The 17,059-nt window shown below is 38.7% G+C and overlaps 1 protein-coding gene across 1 annotated transcript in view; it reads right to left on the bottom strand.

The window, feature by feature from the left end:
* gbe1a (glucan (1,4-alpha-), branching enzyme 1a) overlaps nucleotides 1-17,059 on the bottom strand; it is a 230,990-nt gene that overhangs the window by 60,181 nt on the left and 153,750 nt on the right. Inside the window, exon 11 of the mRNA XM_036595341.1 lies at nucleotides 1,574-1,684. Coding sequence (XP_036451234.1) covers nucleotides 1,574-1,684 — 111 coding nt within the window. The remainder of the gene's footprint in view (nucleotides 1-1,573; nucleotides 1,685-17,059) is intronic.

Here is a 17,059-nt window from a genome sequence, read left to right as displayed (position 1 = left end):
TTATGTAAATACATTAGGGCTGGGCGATAAAACGATAACGATAAGTATCGCGATATAACTTTTCCTCGATATAGCGATAAGACAGGTTCGATAAATGTTCGATATAATACACCATTCTCACACTTCTACGTTTTAGCGAAAGCCCTGGTGGCGTTTTCTACTGCAAGGAAAGCAGCACTACTCCGCTGTCGCCAGGAGAGGGCGCACTTCTGAATTTTTCGACTTGATTAGAGAGGGAGGGGGCCACGAGTAAAAAAAGGGTCGCCAAATATACTTTAGCAACGGCTGAAACGCGGAGTTATACATCCCTGTCTGAGTGGATGTTATCGGCGATCTGTTCTCCTGTGACCGAGTGTGAGTGACGAGGTCAGTGGTGTAACTGTACTGTCCTACAGTGAACTCACCTCTTTCTGACTCTGTTTGACTGGTGTGAGAGATTCACACTGCAGATAACGCTTTTACACAGCGAACGTGAGATATACTGCAGTTCACCCCTTAAACTACTACGATAGCATAGAGAAATCCAGCCGTCGCTAGCTGGTGTCTGAATACTGTGATCTGCTCTGACATGGATGGTAGGAGTGACAGCAGTGACCTACCGAACCGAGCTGACGTTGTTGAGAAACTGAAGAGTTTAGCACTGTTGTTGGCCACTTGTTTAGCATTTGTAACGGGGTAGCCGAGCGCTCGTCACCAGACAGCTAAAAATAATCTGTTTTCTTTCTTAAATCATGACTATTACAAAAATTGCAGCTGTGCTTTTCAAGCTGATAAAAACAGCTCAGAAACTTTCTCCCACTCTTCCATGACAGATTAGTGAAATGTTCCACTGTTTGCCGAGTGTTTGTCATGATCGGACCATAAGTGATAGTTTAAAACCACAATTAACCACCCAGGAGCAAAATCAGCCTTCAAACGTGAAAGAAATCATGATTTGACATTTATCGCGATATGTATCGATATCGAATGATATGAATTTTGTTTATCGTGATAACGTTTTTGGCCATATTGCCCAGCTCTAAAATACATCCATGCAAACTTTTGTTTATATTCTTTTTTATTTTCCTGGAGAAAATGCTGATTGATTGCACCACTTAAGCAGTTCCCAAGTGGTTGCTAGGGTTTTGCTGAATGGTTACTATAGTATTTTAGAGGGTTCAACATTATTAATAGGGTGTTACTAACAGATTTGTATCAACATGACATACATTGGGTGCACAAACTTTTTCACCTCTTCCATTCTTATGGGAAAAATACTTGATATTTAATGATAAACCGTACGTCTGATCAAAAACATGTATACAAGCACAACTTTCCCACTGTTCCACCATAGCAAAATCGACAATATGTATCATATTGTGAAGTGGTGTATTGTTGCACCCCTATTCCAAAGATATTTTTAATATATTCCTCTATCTTGTACTTTTAATTCTCTTTTTCACGTATTGCAATGAAATACTTTAGTGACTACATTTCACGCAGTGAATTCAGCATTCAGCATTCATCTCTGCATTTGACACTCTAATATTACTAATGTTTGTGTTAGTAACTAATGATTGATGTTTGAGCCAACCTGGTCATGGCTTTCAGCATAACAGATGGAGTCCTCGCCTCTCCTCCGATTGGTCAGTGTGTGAACGATATTCCACATGTCCCAGTCTTCATCCTTCACCTCCTTGAGGATCTGAAAGCAAAATACAGTGTATTTTTCACACATCTTCTTTCCATTCTGTTCACATGCTCCACTTTAATAATGTATCATTTTCAGCATCTGCATTTTGCTTTCTGTGGCTCAGTTTGTTATTCATTATTCACTGTAATATGTCAGATTTTTCCCACACTGTGCAAAAGTATTCAGACAGTCCTTCTAGTTAGTTAATTCAGCTTCTTTAGAGTGTACCTATTGCTGACAGAGTTCTGTATAATTGCCATAGAAAAGTAATGGCAATAGAATGGAAGGCTCTGGAGTAGCCAAACATAAGCCTAGTGCCAAGCATCAGATAAAATAAAACTGTGTTCTCTGGAGTGATGGAGCTCCATCCAGTACCTTTAGGTTGAGCTGGAGTGACATTTGTAATCCAGAACTAATCATCCATCATGATGCCTTCACACAAGAGCAAAGGCTGTTACTGCAGGAATTAGTATACATACTCCTTATTAATACTGTTGATTTTGAAAGAAATACTAAACAGATGTCTATAAACTTTTGGACACATAGCTATTACATAGTTCAGTATCTTTAAGCAGCCCAATATGGCTGACAGAGAACAACTGATTATGTCTCCCTCCATCTTATAAATTCTACCACCTACTGAAAGCACTGGAAGTGTTAATCATAGGGTGCCCTCTCTACCAAAAGCATATGGCACAAGGAGAACAAGGAGAAGCTGAACTCTGGCCACAGGAACTCAGCTGCCCTGCAGGAGAAATACTTCAGCCCCAAAAGCAACTTTGTTGGACTGTATTTCGTTTGAAGTGTCTCAAGCCCTGCAACACAAAAGTCTGAACTACCAGCCCTGGGACTAGCTGCTCTAGTGGCCAAGGACTCGGCTACAAGGCAGACCACAAAGCAACAGGCTGCTGTGAGCAGGCGTTGAGGGATCGGCACCAGAAAAGACATCTAAAGAAACCGGCATGGTGTTTCCATGGCAGCCAGAACAACCAGGGCTGGCTTTTTCCTGTTGGAGCATTCAAGGGAGTTGAACGACGAGCTGAACACACAACGGCTGCTATCGTAAGCCGTGGCTGGATGTAGAGGTCAGTGCTCCAGCCCCAGGCCGGCTCCAGGCAAAAACACAGCATTATTCAGCTCAGGACTCACCGTGGGGCATGCATGGTATCCAACATACAAGGAGTCCCAGTGTACCACTGTCTTAGCTGAAAGGCCACTCTCTTCATTACTGCCCTCTCTTACTTTCTGTCATTGACTACATTAAGCAACGAAATCAAATGTACACAATTACCCCAAATGTAGTCGATCAAATGTTGCCAAGACATATTGGGTATCTTTGGTTTTGCACTGGAGCTGCAAGACTAAAGTAGCTACTAAGTAATTGAAGCATCGCCTATGTACGTACTCTGAATAGATTTGCTTGCATAGATTCTGACACTCCATATGATATACTAATACACCGTTGACTTAAAATAGTCCAAAGTACATAGATTTGAGGCCTGAATTTTATACTTTTGTCCATTTTCATAGTTATCAGAAACCACATAAGTCAATTTAAGATTATATAGCAAATCAACACAGTTTTAAGGCAAGTGTGTGATGATTTAAGTATGCAGTTTGCACAATGCTAACAGGGTCATTCCTATGTTTCCAGGGGAATGAGATAATTAAGCAGTGGCCATGACTTAATGAGGTGCGGAAACAAGATAACCAAGTCGCGGGCATGACTTAGTAAGGCATAAGAGTGATATAATAAAGTCATGCCTACAACTTAGTAAGGCGTAGGAACGAGATAATTAAATCGTGGGCATGAGGTACTAAGGTGTAGGAATGAGATAATTAAGTCATGCAGCCATTTAAACTCAGCAAGTGTCATGTATTAGGATACTATTCCCATGCCTTAGTAAGTTGTGGCCACACATTACTTTTATTAGGAAGGAATGTCACCAGCAGGGCCCCATGTTCCCTTATTACATTTTTCCTGGAAACAGTTCCTCCTATGGTCCCATGTTTCTGCTTCAAGTTGAAAAATTAAATATATATACAAATATCACATTATTAAATTTTCAAACAATATCTGAAACTGGCTTTTAGACTTGATGCTTCCAAATAGATTCCCATTAATAAAACACACTCTAGTTACATATTACAGTGAAAAAGAATGAGAAATGATTTAATGATAAAACAATATTCGCAGCATCGCAAAACACTGTCACAGTGGTATTCATAATAAAAATGTCATCTTGCAGCACATTCACAGTACAACATCTGCTTTCCATTTTAATATTTTTCTAACATGAGCTTGTCAACTTGACGTCATCATTTCTCCATGGGGGAATCCCAGCCATCTTAAAAGCCATTCCATTATTACTGCTATTTGAAGAAACACCTCTTTTGTGCATTACTTAAACTCCACTGATTTTGCAAAATTACTTAACCATTCAATGGTTTCGATGTAAACAAAATCAAAAAGTGGTTTGGTGTTAAATGTGCCTTTCTAGAGAAATTTACAGAGTCAAAATTGTTCACTGTTGAAGTACTAGGAACCAGACATTCGTATGTCTACACTACAAATATCACCTTTTTATGTGCTATCCAAAAAATGACCAGTGAACTTACATGTGTCTTAGAAGTTTTTCTATGTCATGCTGATAATGGTGCATTTCCCACTGACCCACTCTGAATGATTTTGGTAACTTCTGTATCATTGAATGATTGCGCAATTTTGCAAAATCGGTGGAGATCCCCTTTAATGTTTCAAAACAATGACAATTTGCTATGTTTAAACTGGGCTTTATGTAATATACCACTCCTGTTATACGTCTGCTGATGTGAGTTTGTGAATTTATACAACTACCAACACCAAAAAAAACAGTAATACACAACAACTAGATAAAGTTTATGTATACTTTGCTCTGATTTCTCAAAAATGCCAATCACAAAGTTTGCTTAGCTAGCGATTTAGCTCACTGGGAGTTGCCTAGTTGAGGGCAAGCGCATTGCTGTTGAACAAACCGACTTTTTATTGTCCTGTGTACGGATAACCTTTAGTAACCTTTAGACCCTAAACATGATCTTAGGAATTCTTTCAATAGTTCACACTGATGTATGAAGTATCACATAAAAATAAGGAAAATAAGAAATAAGAAAGTAAGGTTCTGAAAACATAAGACGCTGGGATTATAGGACACTGGGAACATAGAAGTCTGAGAACTTAGCAGCCTGAGAAAATGAACATGGTACCACATCCTTATTATCTTACATTACTTGTTAACTACATTAGCCTCACAGACGCAAATTTCAAACACAAAATGTGTTTTGACTGATGGATATTTAGTGTACACTGTTAGAAATAAAGGTTCTGTCTAGGTACATTTTTTATTCATCAAGGTACAAACAATGTAAATGTACCTTCAAAGGTGCAGCAATGATATTACAGGAGAGAGGGTGTGTGGAGTCAGTACAACTTCAAAAACATGACTGCAATGCATCGTCGTACAATTATGTTCCCTAACTAAATATATTGAAGACGTACCATTGAGGGTTCCACCCCAGTGACAAGAGGGGTTCAGCTCCAGCGACAGTTTGGTACCTTTTTATCTGAGAGCGTAATTGTGGGGAAAAATTGTGTCAGTTTGAATTTTGGCCAAACTTTCACTTTAATTCTTGGCGCTGGAGTGGGTCATTGACATTGCGGTTACTGGGTACGGTTCTGGGAGGGTGAGCAGAGTGCTTTTGGCGGGTTTGGGTCATTGGCTGGGTGTAGACACGGCGGAGTTGTTTCAGGATCACTGGCTCAGTCACTGCTGCAGGTGCCTCTCCCTCGGCTCACTCAAGGACTCGCACTCAGAAAGCTGCGGAGCGGAGGAGAGGACGAAAGGGCCATTTTTAAAAAGTGTAAAACTCCTGTGCGGCGCACTCCTGGCGCAGGGATGAGTCATCGATCGCATTTGACTTGCTGCTGATACATGCAGGGCATGGAGGGCAACATAAGTGCACTATGAGCAGTCCAGGCTCGCTCACAGCAACAGGACTTCAGCTCCGCCAGCTCAAAGCCTCTATTTAATGAATGCAAACGAAACATGTACGTCTGGGTAGTGGCGATACACCTGTTGGGGAATATTTGTTTTTCGCTTCTAACGGTGTCCCCTAGCAGATGCGTTCCTGTCAGTTCTTTTTCATATGCAGCCCCACTTTGGCTACAGATTTCAGAGAAGTGGCATGAGTGGGAGGAGAGAGAGAGAGAGAGAAAGAGAAAGAGAGAGAGAGAGAGAGAGAGAGAGAGACAGAGTGGGGTGTTATGGTCTGATCTATAGAGCAGTAGGCTCACTCCTGAGGATGACGCCTGCACAACGCATCACTGCCAGAGGTCAGAGTGAAGAAGACACACACATGCACACTCAAACACTGAGTGTGTATCATCTGAAAACTCTCCACTGCCATGAGTATCATCTCATCGTCTCTCTCTCTGGCAAACAATTCTACTTTCTCTCCACTTCTCTTTGTTTTGGGTAGCTGCTACAATTGCCAAGAGGATTCATTTTAAGTGTAAATGCCTTTATTTTGCCATAGCAGCTCAATAAAGTTTAAATATGCAAAGTTATGACGACAACAAAAAGAAAAAAAAAATAATTTACACAATTCATCCCTTATCTCATATACAGTTGATCAGAAACAACTTCTTTGGAGTCTGAGATTTGCTTCTTCAGCTTTGCACTGGAGCTACAAGGCTAATGTAGCTAACAAATAATGGGGCCTTATACCTCACCAATCAGCACAGTGCAAACTGCAAGCCCAAATCATGATATACTTGCAGAAAAGCATTCTTATCTCAGTAAAGTGATCTCAGATTATTTTTAGAAGGCAGACTTCTGCCTATTGCCAGAGCATCTGGTGCTTCTGGTTGCCTAAGAGGGCTATCCAAGGCTATTTTGACAGGAAAAGGCCCTCTGGTTGACATGCAAAAAACCAGCCACAGTCTGAGGCAACAGGCCCACACAAAACAAAGTGGAAACACAAGGATATCTTACTCACTATATTGTAAAAGCTTAAAAGAAAACTGCTGAATAACTTTTAAAAATGTGGTTCCATGAATTTCACACAAGATTTTTTTAACTACTACTAGAGTCGGCACAGGGTTGGTAATTGCGAAACTGTTTCACGTCAAACAGATAAAGACCAGTGCAAAGAAGTGTGTACATATGGACCTGTGGACAGCAAATCAGAATGATACAAACATCCTGAGCACCTTAGCATACAATAGATATCAGACGTACCTCTATTAGCAGACTGACACTGAGGCCATTAGAACTATTAGAACCTTTAGGATTAAAACCTGATGATATTGGTTCCAAATGGGAATTGGCCTAATGAGCCATTAGTGACCAATAGTTTCCTGTACAACCCCTTTAGATCAATTAGAGAAAGAACAAATGCGTCCAGAATCTGTCACAGGCCACCTGTTAAACCATTAGGATCCTATACATTGTGATAGCAACCCACGAAGAAAGGCCAAAACACATTACGAAACCATCCAAAACATTCAATGGTTTTTATGGCTTTCTTCAACATGGTCACGACTCAAGTCAGATTTGAGGCTTATGACTGATGAAATGTCAGGCTGAAAAAAACACAAAAATCTGACTAAATTAGAAAGGCTGATCTTAACATGCTAAAATGAATAAAACCTTTTATTTCCAACCTTGCCTGAGTAACTTTGCATGTCAGTTTTGCTATGGCTATGCATAGTCATTACTGCATTGCTGTTGCAGGTATGCTAGCTAGCACAAAGGCTAATTTAGGTGAACTTTTCAGCTAAGATTTTATTAAGTTAAAGATCATGTTCCTTTAAAACATACTAAAATATCAGCTGGATTAGCTATTCACTAGCTAGCGAAAAGAAATTCTCTAAAAAAGACTCAAGTTACCTCAGTGTATGTCACAGAGTGTATGTCACATAGTTAACAGCGGTAGTAGCAGCCATCTTAAAGCTCAAGTTTTGAACTGTTTGTCCATTTGTCCAACTCAGTGTGGTTCCAGGTAAGTTGCTTATCGGTGACATACAAGCTTTCACTACTTGTTTGCTACATTAGTCTGTGCAAAACTAAAGACACGACCTTCTGATACCGGATGTCTTGGCTGAATGACGATGTGGGGTACAGGGGGAATAATATGTCAGTTTGATTTTTCTATCACTTTAAACTACAATAACTAACTGAAAGTGCCCATCTGAGGGAGCAGTGACGAGTTGTGTGGAGAAGACAGACGGGACGGTGAAGAGGAGATGTGTGTCAGGCCCATCAGCAGACACCCCCCCGGCCCTCCATCTCTCACTCGCCATCATTAGAGACGACAGGTGAGAGGCAGATACAAGAAACCTTTTAATAAAACTGCAGCCTTTTAAGAGGGGGCTCAATCGATAGAGCGAAGCCGCAAGCAGGAGCCAATCAATGTGCCCTGCATGGCCGCCTACACTTTCTCTGTCCCCCACTCCTTTCTTTACCCTCTCTCTCCCTCATTCTGTCAATAGAGAGAGAGATGACCTCTTCTTTAATTTTCCAACTTGAGCTCTCTAATAGTTCCCTGTTTAAGCATTCGGTCTTTTCCAGGTTAAAACTGATCTCTGTTTTCCATCTACAGTAGCTGAAAAGGAGTGTATGAATATTTCTTACTGTGATATCAGTGACTAAAAATAACATGATTTTTGGTCAAATTTGATAACAAGTAAAATTATCTTAATAACACAGAAAAATCAACTACAAAATAGAAGAATAAAATCAAATTATAGTTTCAGTTCTGTTTTGACATATATTGTTTGAATATATTTAAAAAATGACACTATTACATACATTTCACCTACATGTATGTGCATATGTGTCAATATATCTCAATATAGTGGCATATATTGGGATATATTGGGATATGTTTTTAGATATCCGATATATTCCAAATGTACATATATTCCATCTCTCTATATATATATCTACATACATGTGTATATATATAAAAACCTCAATATATTGGCTAGGGGCGGGGGGAAAATCAATTCTTAGATGTATCGCGATGCGGACATGGATGATTCTGAATCGATTCACAAATGTCAAAAATTGATTTTCTAAGTTTTAATCGATAACGTAATGTTGACTGAACGCAAAAGGCGGAACTTTGCAAACTGCGGAAGTGCAGTGCCCGCACACTACATTAAAAGCTGGTGCAGGGGTCAGAACCCAATTTTTTAATAAGAGTCATTTTGTCCTTTCAACAAAAATCAAACCACCTTGGGAGACACAACAATTTGAGTCCATTTTACCATCTTGGCTGCACATGTGACTCAGTATGTGCTAATGTCCTAGTGTAGGATAAAAATATAACACAAACAAAAACGCAGACTTACTTTGCTCTGCTTTATGTTTCAGCTCAGCTATAGCTGCTTTTCTTGCATCACCAGCTGGAAACTTTTCCACAAAAGTAGAACAGTTTCTTGTAAAATGTCTCTCAAATGTTCTACTTTTTACGAGGCTGAAGTCGCTTCTCGTTCTCTAGCTTCTCGTTTGAATTTTCCTGTTCCACTTTAAATGGTGCCTGAGGCACCAGAATGTAACTGCTGCACCATTTAAGGTGGAACGGAAAAATTCAAGTGAAGCTGGAGAACGAGAAACTGACTTCAGTTTCACATGTTTTTAGTGTTTGACAGTTTCTCATTGCAGATTAAAGGTATCAGGAAACCAGATGAAGTGATTATAAATACAGTCCATTCATCTCCAAATGATCAATGTCTGCCTTAAATCTTACTCTTTGCCTTTTTGTTACATTAATTCCAGCGTTTAAGATCATTTATTGTTAAAACTGTGTTAGAACGATCAGCAGAGCTTTATTATTATTTTATTTTTACCTAGAAATCTAACTCTGATGTGGAGCCACAACTACCCAGTAAAAGAGCTGCAAATCCTGTATAGAAAAAAATATGCATCAAGATGCATCGATAATCGTTTTTTAATCGCACTGCAGCCCTCTGAATTGTAATCAAATCGAATCGTGAGGTGCCTAGAGATTCCCACCCCTATTATTGGCATATACACCGATTAGGCATAACATTATCCTTGTTTCTACGCTCATTGTCCATTTTATCAGCTCCACATCTGTTTCTCTGCATACTTTGTTAGCCCCCTTTTACCCTGTTCTTCAGTGGTCAGGACCCCCATGGACCCTCACAGAGCAGGTACTATGTGGGTCATTCTCAGCACTGCAGTAACACTGACGTGGTGGTGGTGTGTTAGTGTGTGTTGTGCTGGTCTGAGTGGATCAGACACAGCAGTGCTGCTGGAGTTTTTAAACACTATGTCCACTCACTGTCCACTCTATTAGACACTCCTACCTTGGCAGTCCACCTTGTAGATGTAAAGTCAGAGACAATAGCTAATCTGCTGGTGCACAGTTTGTGTTGGTCATCCTCTAGTCCTTCATTAGTGGTCACAGGACGCTGCCCACAGGACGCCGTTGGCTGGATATTTTTAGTTGGTGGACTATTCTCAGTCCAGCAGTGACACTGAGGTGTTTAAAAACTCCAGCAGCATTGCTGTGTCTGATCCACTCAGACCAGCGCAACACACACTAACACACCACCACCACGTCAGTGTTACTGCAGTGCTGAGAATGATCCACCACCCAAATAGTACCGGCTCTCGTATCTCCAAAATGGTAACTTTACAGGAAAAGGAAAATACCTACTTTCTTTTTAATGTAAGTCCAGACTTTCATTTTTTTTAAATGAAACCAGACTTTCCTCCAGGTAATTTTGGGCTGTTTCTTTTGGTCCACTCTTCATGAAATTTACAAAAACTCAGTAACATAAAACTCATAAAACTCCTGTATCCTGCTTTGCACAAAGAAGCAATAATGTTCAACATTAATGTGCTCAGGGTTTCTCTACATTATTATGATGTTTATGCTGTAGGATTTAATAAGCTGTATTACTGTTCATTGCTATTGTATTTCTGTAATGTTACATGGTGTGCATGATTACCGTTGTGCTTTAAAGAAGCAGTGTTCACATGCTTCCAGTCCAAACACATATCATTTTTATGTCAAACCTCTTTGCCTTACAGTTGGTTAAACTGGAAGTCTGATACCAAAAAGGAAAATCTGGTGACACTTTATTTTGAGTTGTCATTTTTACATGAAATAAACACTCAACAGACCTTCAGTAACAGATCAACAACATATCAATGAAGTAGCAGCAGTGACTACATTCAGTAGATTATTGAGACTTAATTAGCAGTAAATAAAATTTGTTTATAATCTGCTAAATCCAGTTGTTTTTCTCTTTGTTTGCAATGTCAAAGTTCATGTTGGTAGATTTGAACTTTATTTAACTTAATTTAACTTGAGAAGTCACTAAACATGAAATAGGTTTAATACAGATCATCTCAACATCCTCAACAAGCTGTTACAGACATGCCGGTGACACCATTCTGTAACTGGAGTTTAAATGAATTAGGTTTTGATTAAGGTTAGGATTATGATTAAGGCCAGTGTAAGGGTGAGGGTTAGGTTTTGGGTTGAGGTTAAGGTTAGGGGGAGGGTGGCCAGGATGAGGGTTAGGATTTGGTTTTGGGTGAGGTTGGTAAGGTTAGGTTTTGAGTAATAGGAGTAACATATTAACAACACATCTACTTGATGTCAGTAATGTATCAACAGAACAACTGCAAGGTATTTACATCTATGTATTCAGATGCTTCACTACTGCTATTTCACTGATACATTGTTGATGTGTTATTGATACTCTATTAAGAGTCATCTAAAAAAGACCACTCAAAATAGTGTTAGTGAATTTTCAATGTCACATATTTAGCAAGTGCAAATTTATGTGTGTTCTGGTGTATTTATTAAAGTACATGCGAGGCGAGCTGTGTTACAGTATAATTCTTATCCAGCCTATTGATGTTTTTCAGCCTCCTTGCTCTTTTTCAATCCTCCACACTTGCATTAAAGCAGCTGATCTCATTTTTAAAAATCATTTATTAAACTTTATTAGGTGTAATAAATTTTCTAAAACTGTCATAGGCTGATTACTTTTCTTTCTTCTGTTCCTTCTCTTCCATATTTTTCTTCCATTATTTTTTTCTTTCTTTCCTTCCTTCCTTCCTTCATTTATTTTCTTTTGCCCTTATAATGATTCTTCCTTGCTTTTCTTTCTTCTGTTATTTCTCTCTTTTTCTTCCTTCCTTTTTCTCTATTTCCATTTTTTCTTCCATCCTTCCTTTATTTTCTTCTGTCCCTATTTTCTTTCTTTTTCCTCAGTCCTTCTGTTTCTTGCTTTCTTCTTCTTGCTTCCTCCCTTCCTTTTTGTTTTCTCTTTTTCTTCCTTAATTTTTGTCTTCTTTCCTTCCTTCTTTCCTATATTCCATCCATTGTTCCGTCTTTTTTCCTGCCCTTATTGTTATTCCTTCTTTTTTTCTTCTACTTTTGATCCTTCCTTTCTTTCTTCTTGCCTCTTTCCCTCCTTCTTTTTTCTTTCTTTTTTAATTTCCTTCCTTATTGTTTGTCATCCTTCCTTTTCTCTTTTCTTCCTCCCATCCTTTCTTTATTTTCTACTGCCTTTATTCTCTTTCTTCTTTGCTTTCTGTCTTTTGCTTCTTTCCTTCTTTACTTTTCTTTTCTTTTTCATTTTTCATCTTCTGTTCTTCCTCTCTTTTACTTCCTTACTTTTCAGTCCTTATGTCTCTTTCCTTTCTTCTTTTTCTTTGCCTATTTTATTACTTCCTCCTTTCTTTTAATTTTCTTTTCTTCTTCTTTACTTTCTCTTCCTTTTTTCCTTCCTTTTTTTGCATACTCATTTGATTACATCCACATTTTGTGGCTTAATACTTACAAACTTTTTTTTTCTTGCCTTGCATTTTCTTGCCTTGCATGCACTGTATTAATATTTTAAAATTGAAAAATGGGTGGACCATTAACAAAAATGGATGGGCCCAAGCCCACTAGGCCCAATCAGGCCCACACTGGCCCTTATTATCTTTGGGTTTTATGTCACAGTATTTAATTAAAAATAGTAACTGTCCCTTTTTTTAAACAGAATTAAGGCAACAGGTTCTGGATCGCCCTCTCCAGCACCCGCTTCCTTTCACAGATAAAAGTGGCACTCGCCTCCTCAGAGGAAACTGTCCGGCGTGGTGTGGCGACTGGAACAGTTGGCAGGTTCTGCGCGCGTTCTTCGCCCTCAATCTTTTTCACTCTTTCCGCTCGAGCTTGGAGACGTCTCCACCCACGTACGCTTTCGCCTGGGGCTTCACTGCTGAGCAAATGAGCTGTGCTGTCTCTTCTCTTCTTTCACTCTTCCTTTCTCCCTCTTTAATAAGCACCCACTTTTTCAGAAACGCGCCCTACACCGACAGTCATTAAAGCTAATTTGGGTTTAGATTACATGAACGAGTCTGGATTGACCAAAGGTGAAGACTGTGTTAAAACTTTAAGAGAAGAGGAAACTCACTCTGACTGAAACAAACTGAAAAGAGAGAACATGTTAAGAGGATCCTTTAAGCCGGCGATGTACCTCACGGTTTTTCTTTGCCTTCTTAGTCACAGATAAGCGCAAAGAAGACTTACATCTCAGTCAAAAACACTCAAGAGCGAAATCTTATGTGAGGAGCTCCCAGATGTAATGATTTTCAGCGTCACACGCTGCCTTCCCCAAACCTGCTTGAGAAATCATTTGAACTGATTCAAATTCCAGCATCAAACCAAAAGTGTCTCCAAGACAAGCCTCCATCTCAATCACTGTTTGATACTGTTTTCTTTATCCATGTACAAAGGATAAGTTGATTCCAGAGGAAGACACTGCTGCCTATAAAAGTGCTTTAATCAAGGCTCTGTTTACATGCTAACTCTGTTTTCTGTTTTACTATCTTTTTGTCCTTGTCCAAAATCATAAAGGATGGTTGGTCAGACATGAACAACAAAGCAGAGATGCAATATAAACACATTTATAGTCACTTTCAAAGATTTAGTGGTCAGCTGATTTACAACACTGCAGTCTTAAAACTGTATGGTAAATATGTTTGATTAGCAAAGGCTGTTATTCAAGTTCTGTTACGATTTGTTTTTAGCTCCATAATTCAACAGCTTATTTTTTTATTTATGCAGTCTTGTAAAGTATCTTTCTGTTTAACTTAACATTTGCATGCCACACCTTTAAAGAGCCCATATACTGGAAAACTTGCTTGTTTGTAGTAAAATAGTTTTGTGTTGATAAAGTTTCAAATAATTCACTCATTCACACTGAACACGAAGCAGCAAAACATCCTGTTTTGAATTCACTATTTTTGTTACCAGAACGTTAAAATATTTGCTGCAGTTTTGCCCAGCCACTTCTATTAAGGTGATTTAATGTTTTAGCCTGGACTCTTTTTGAATAAGGTATAATACAAAGCAACCAATTTGAAATGGAATCATTTATATACAGGGTGATTCAAAAAGATTTCAAAGCACCCTATTTTTACAATCATGAGGCACCTAGGAACCAATCACACACCAATTGACAGAGGGGGTCATAGAGTTCTGAATGTCAGCGGAAAATGGCTCCATTCAGTCTGCAAGGCGATGGAGACACTTAAGCACAAAGCGTTTTGCGTTCTCCACTTCATTAAGAGTGAATCCATCATAACTGTGCAGCGTGATTTTCGTCGTCAGTGAATTTCCAACAGCTCAGAGCGTTCGTTGTTGGATCCACAACACTGGATGATCTCCAAAATCTCATTGAAAGAGCTGCGAGTACAGTGACACCCAACATGCTCATTCGAGTATGGGATGAATTTGACTATGCCGTTGATGTTGCCCATACAGCTGGATGAGGTTCATATTGGGCACTTGTAAAATTATTATAAACTTTATGCTCATTTAAACCATTTACAGTTTACTGCATTGTTCTGTAATGGTTTACAAGTGAAATAAATCATTCTGAAATCGGATGAATCTTTTTGAATCATCCTGTACAGTGCTGCTTAAAAGTCTGTGAATCCATTATCATTTTGTGATTTTCTTTATTTGTGATCTAAGGAAATGTGACCTAAAATATGATCAGATCTTCATTTAAAGCATAACAATAAATAAAGAGGGCCCAATAAATCACATAATACAAACAATTTGATCATTTTTCATTCATTTATTGAATAAAATTGTGATCTAACATTACGTCTTTGTTGGTAAAATCATGTGACCTCTAGGATCATTAGTTTGGTATAGGTGAAAATCAGGTTCAAGAAGGGTCATTTAATTACATGATAATGAGGAGTGAGAGGGGATGACCCTTTTTTAAAAAAACATCAACCTGAGTCTTTACCACCAACTGGACATGCTAAATTGTCCCTAGATGTGAGTGTGTGTGAATGTACGTGTCTATGATAGGCTTCAGCAATAACCACCCCGCAACCCAGAAGGTTAAGCGGATTAGAAAATGTGTGTGAGTCTTTACCATTAAAGTCTGGTCTTTGCTACACACGTTTGTTAGTGCATGCCATGTTACCCAACAAAAATGACTCAGGTGTAGAATATTCTAGGAGGTCGCAAAGAACCCCAGGGGAACATCTAAGGAGTATTCATGAGTCCACAATCAGCCAAACACTGAACAGGAATGATATGTATACAAATAATGTTACATTGATGGATAAAGCAAAATTGATTTATATGGCTTAAATGAAAAATTTTATGTTTGGCAAAACTGGACACTGCATTACAATATAAGAACCTTATCCTAACTGTGAAACATGATGGTGGCAGTATCATGGTTTGGGGCTGTTTTGCTGCGACCAGGAGAACTTGTCATCATTTGATCAAGACATTCTACAGGAAAACATTATGGCAATGTCAATCTGTTAACAGAAACTCAACAGAAGGTGGGTCCTGCAAAAAGACAACACCCCTAAAAACCAGTTAGTCTAACAAAAAAGCAAAAGAAGCCATTTCTGAATGGCTTAGTGAAACTCCAGACCTTAATCCAATATAAATGTTATGACAGAACCTAAGATGTGGTGCTTATGCAAGAAAGCCCACTAACATAACACAGTCTAATTCTGTAAGGAGGAAGGGGCCAAGATTCTATTATTCCATGTGCAGGACTGATCAACAGTTACATGAACTGTTTGGGTGAACTCATTGTTGCTCATGGGGTCAAACCAGTTCCTGAAAGCAGACCGTAACATACTTTTGCAGATAAAGACATTTAATGTTAGAATACTTAGTTCAATAAAAATTATAACATTTTTGTGTTGTGTAATAAAGATAAAATTTTAGGTCACATTTATGTAGGAATTCACAAAATTATAAAGGGTTTACAAACTTTTAAGCAGTACTGTATATTAGTATTAAAGGCACAGCTATAAAAAAAACGAAGGGATGAAAAAAGTGAAAAAAATAAGGAAAATATAGGATTTTGTTTAATCTATCCTTTAATCTATGGTTGTGGTATGAGGTCTATAAACGTAGGCTAGAATTTTAGAAAATGTTTTATACTAGAAGGCTAATCCTTCTACTGAAGGACTATCAGAGAGATGTAGAAGTGAGAAGAATATGCAGTAGACAGGGAGATAGTGGGGTGCAAAAACTTTCTGGGCAACAGAAGCAAGAGTTGTGAATATCTAAGAAGTTAGCTATGAGAAAAGAGGAGTTTCTGTCATGGTCTTTCTCCTAACCTTTATAGCTATGACCACAGATTCAGCATATGCTTGAGAAGAGACTGTATGACTGTTGTAGGGGAGAAAACTCTGGATTTCTAAGTGGCTTTTGCTAGAAAACTAGTAAGCCAGGACTTTAATGAGCAGAGGTAGGACTGAGAGATAGCCTAAGGAACAGGAAGGAGATGGAGTGCTGGTCATGCATAAAGTTTCATCACGTTAAATGGAAAGTGAAGATGAAAATTGACATGAAGTTAGGTAGGAAGGAGGAGGTGCTTCAGGCCTCCCAAACATCAGTTACTGCATAACTTCATTTACTCAATAACTTTGTAAAGCCCACAGGCAAATACATAAGTGGAACAAGCTTATATAAGCACATCAAAGACCACCATCTTCTGTGTGCTTATGTACTTCTCATTAGGTTCTATCAAACTTGTCCAACCTTGCGTCAGTAGCCATTTTAATTTGCTGGTTGATTCCAACTGTGCATCTCTAATCAACTGTCCTTCATTTTCTTATTATCATTATTGCTATTCTATAGCCAAAAATGTGCAACTCCTCTCCTCTAACAGCTTTCGAGCTAGAACCACAACTTTCGAGGACTGTAGAGAATATACCAGAATAGGTTGCTCATACAGCAATCATTCCAACACAATTATTTTCTATAGGAATGAATAGAGGAATGCATAACATCCTGAAATTGGGCCATTTCACTTATATC

This window comes from Colossoma macropomum, unplaced genomic scaffold (assembly GCF_904425465.1).
Source record: "Colossoma macropomum unplaced genomic scaffold, Colossoma_macropomum, whole genome shotgun sequence".
Classification (NCBI taxonomy): domain Eukaryota; kingdom Metazoa; phylum Chordata; class Actinopteri; order Characiformes; family Serrasalmidae; genus Colossoma; species Colossoma macropomum.
The sequence above is the reverse complement of the archived record's forward strand: the minus strand, read 5'-3'. Positions and strand labels throughout refer to the sequence as shown.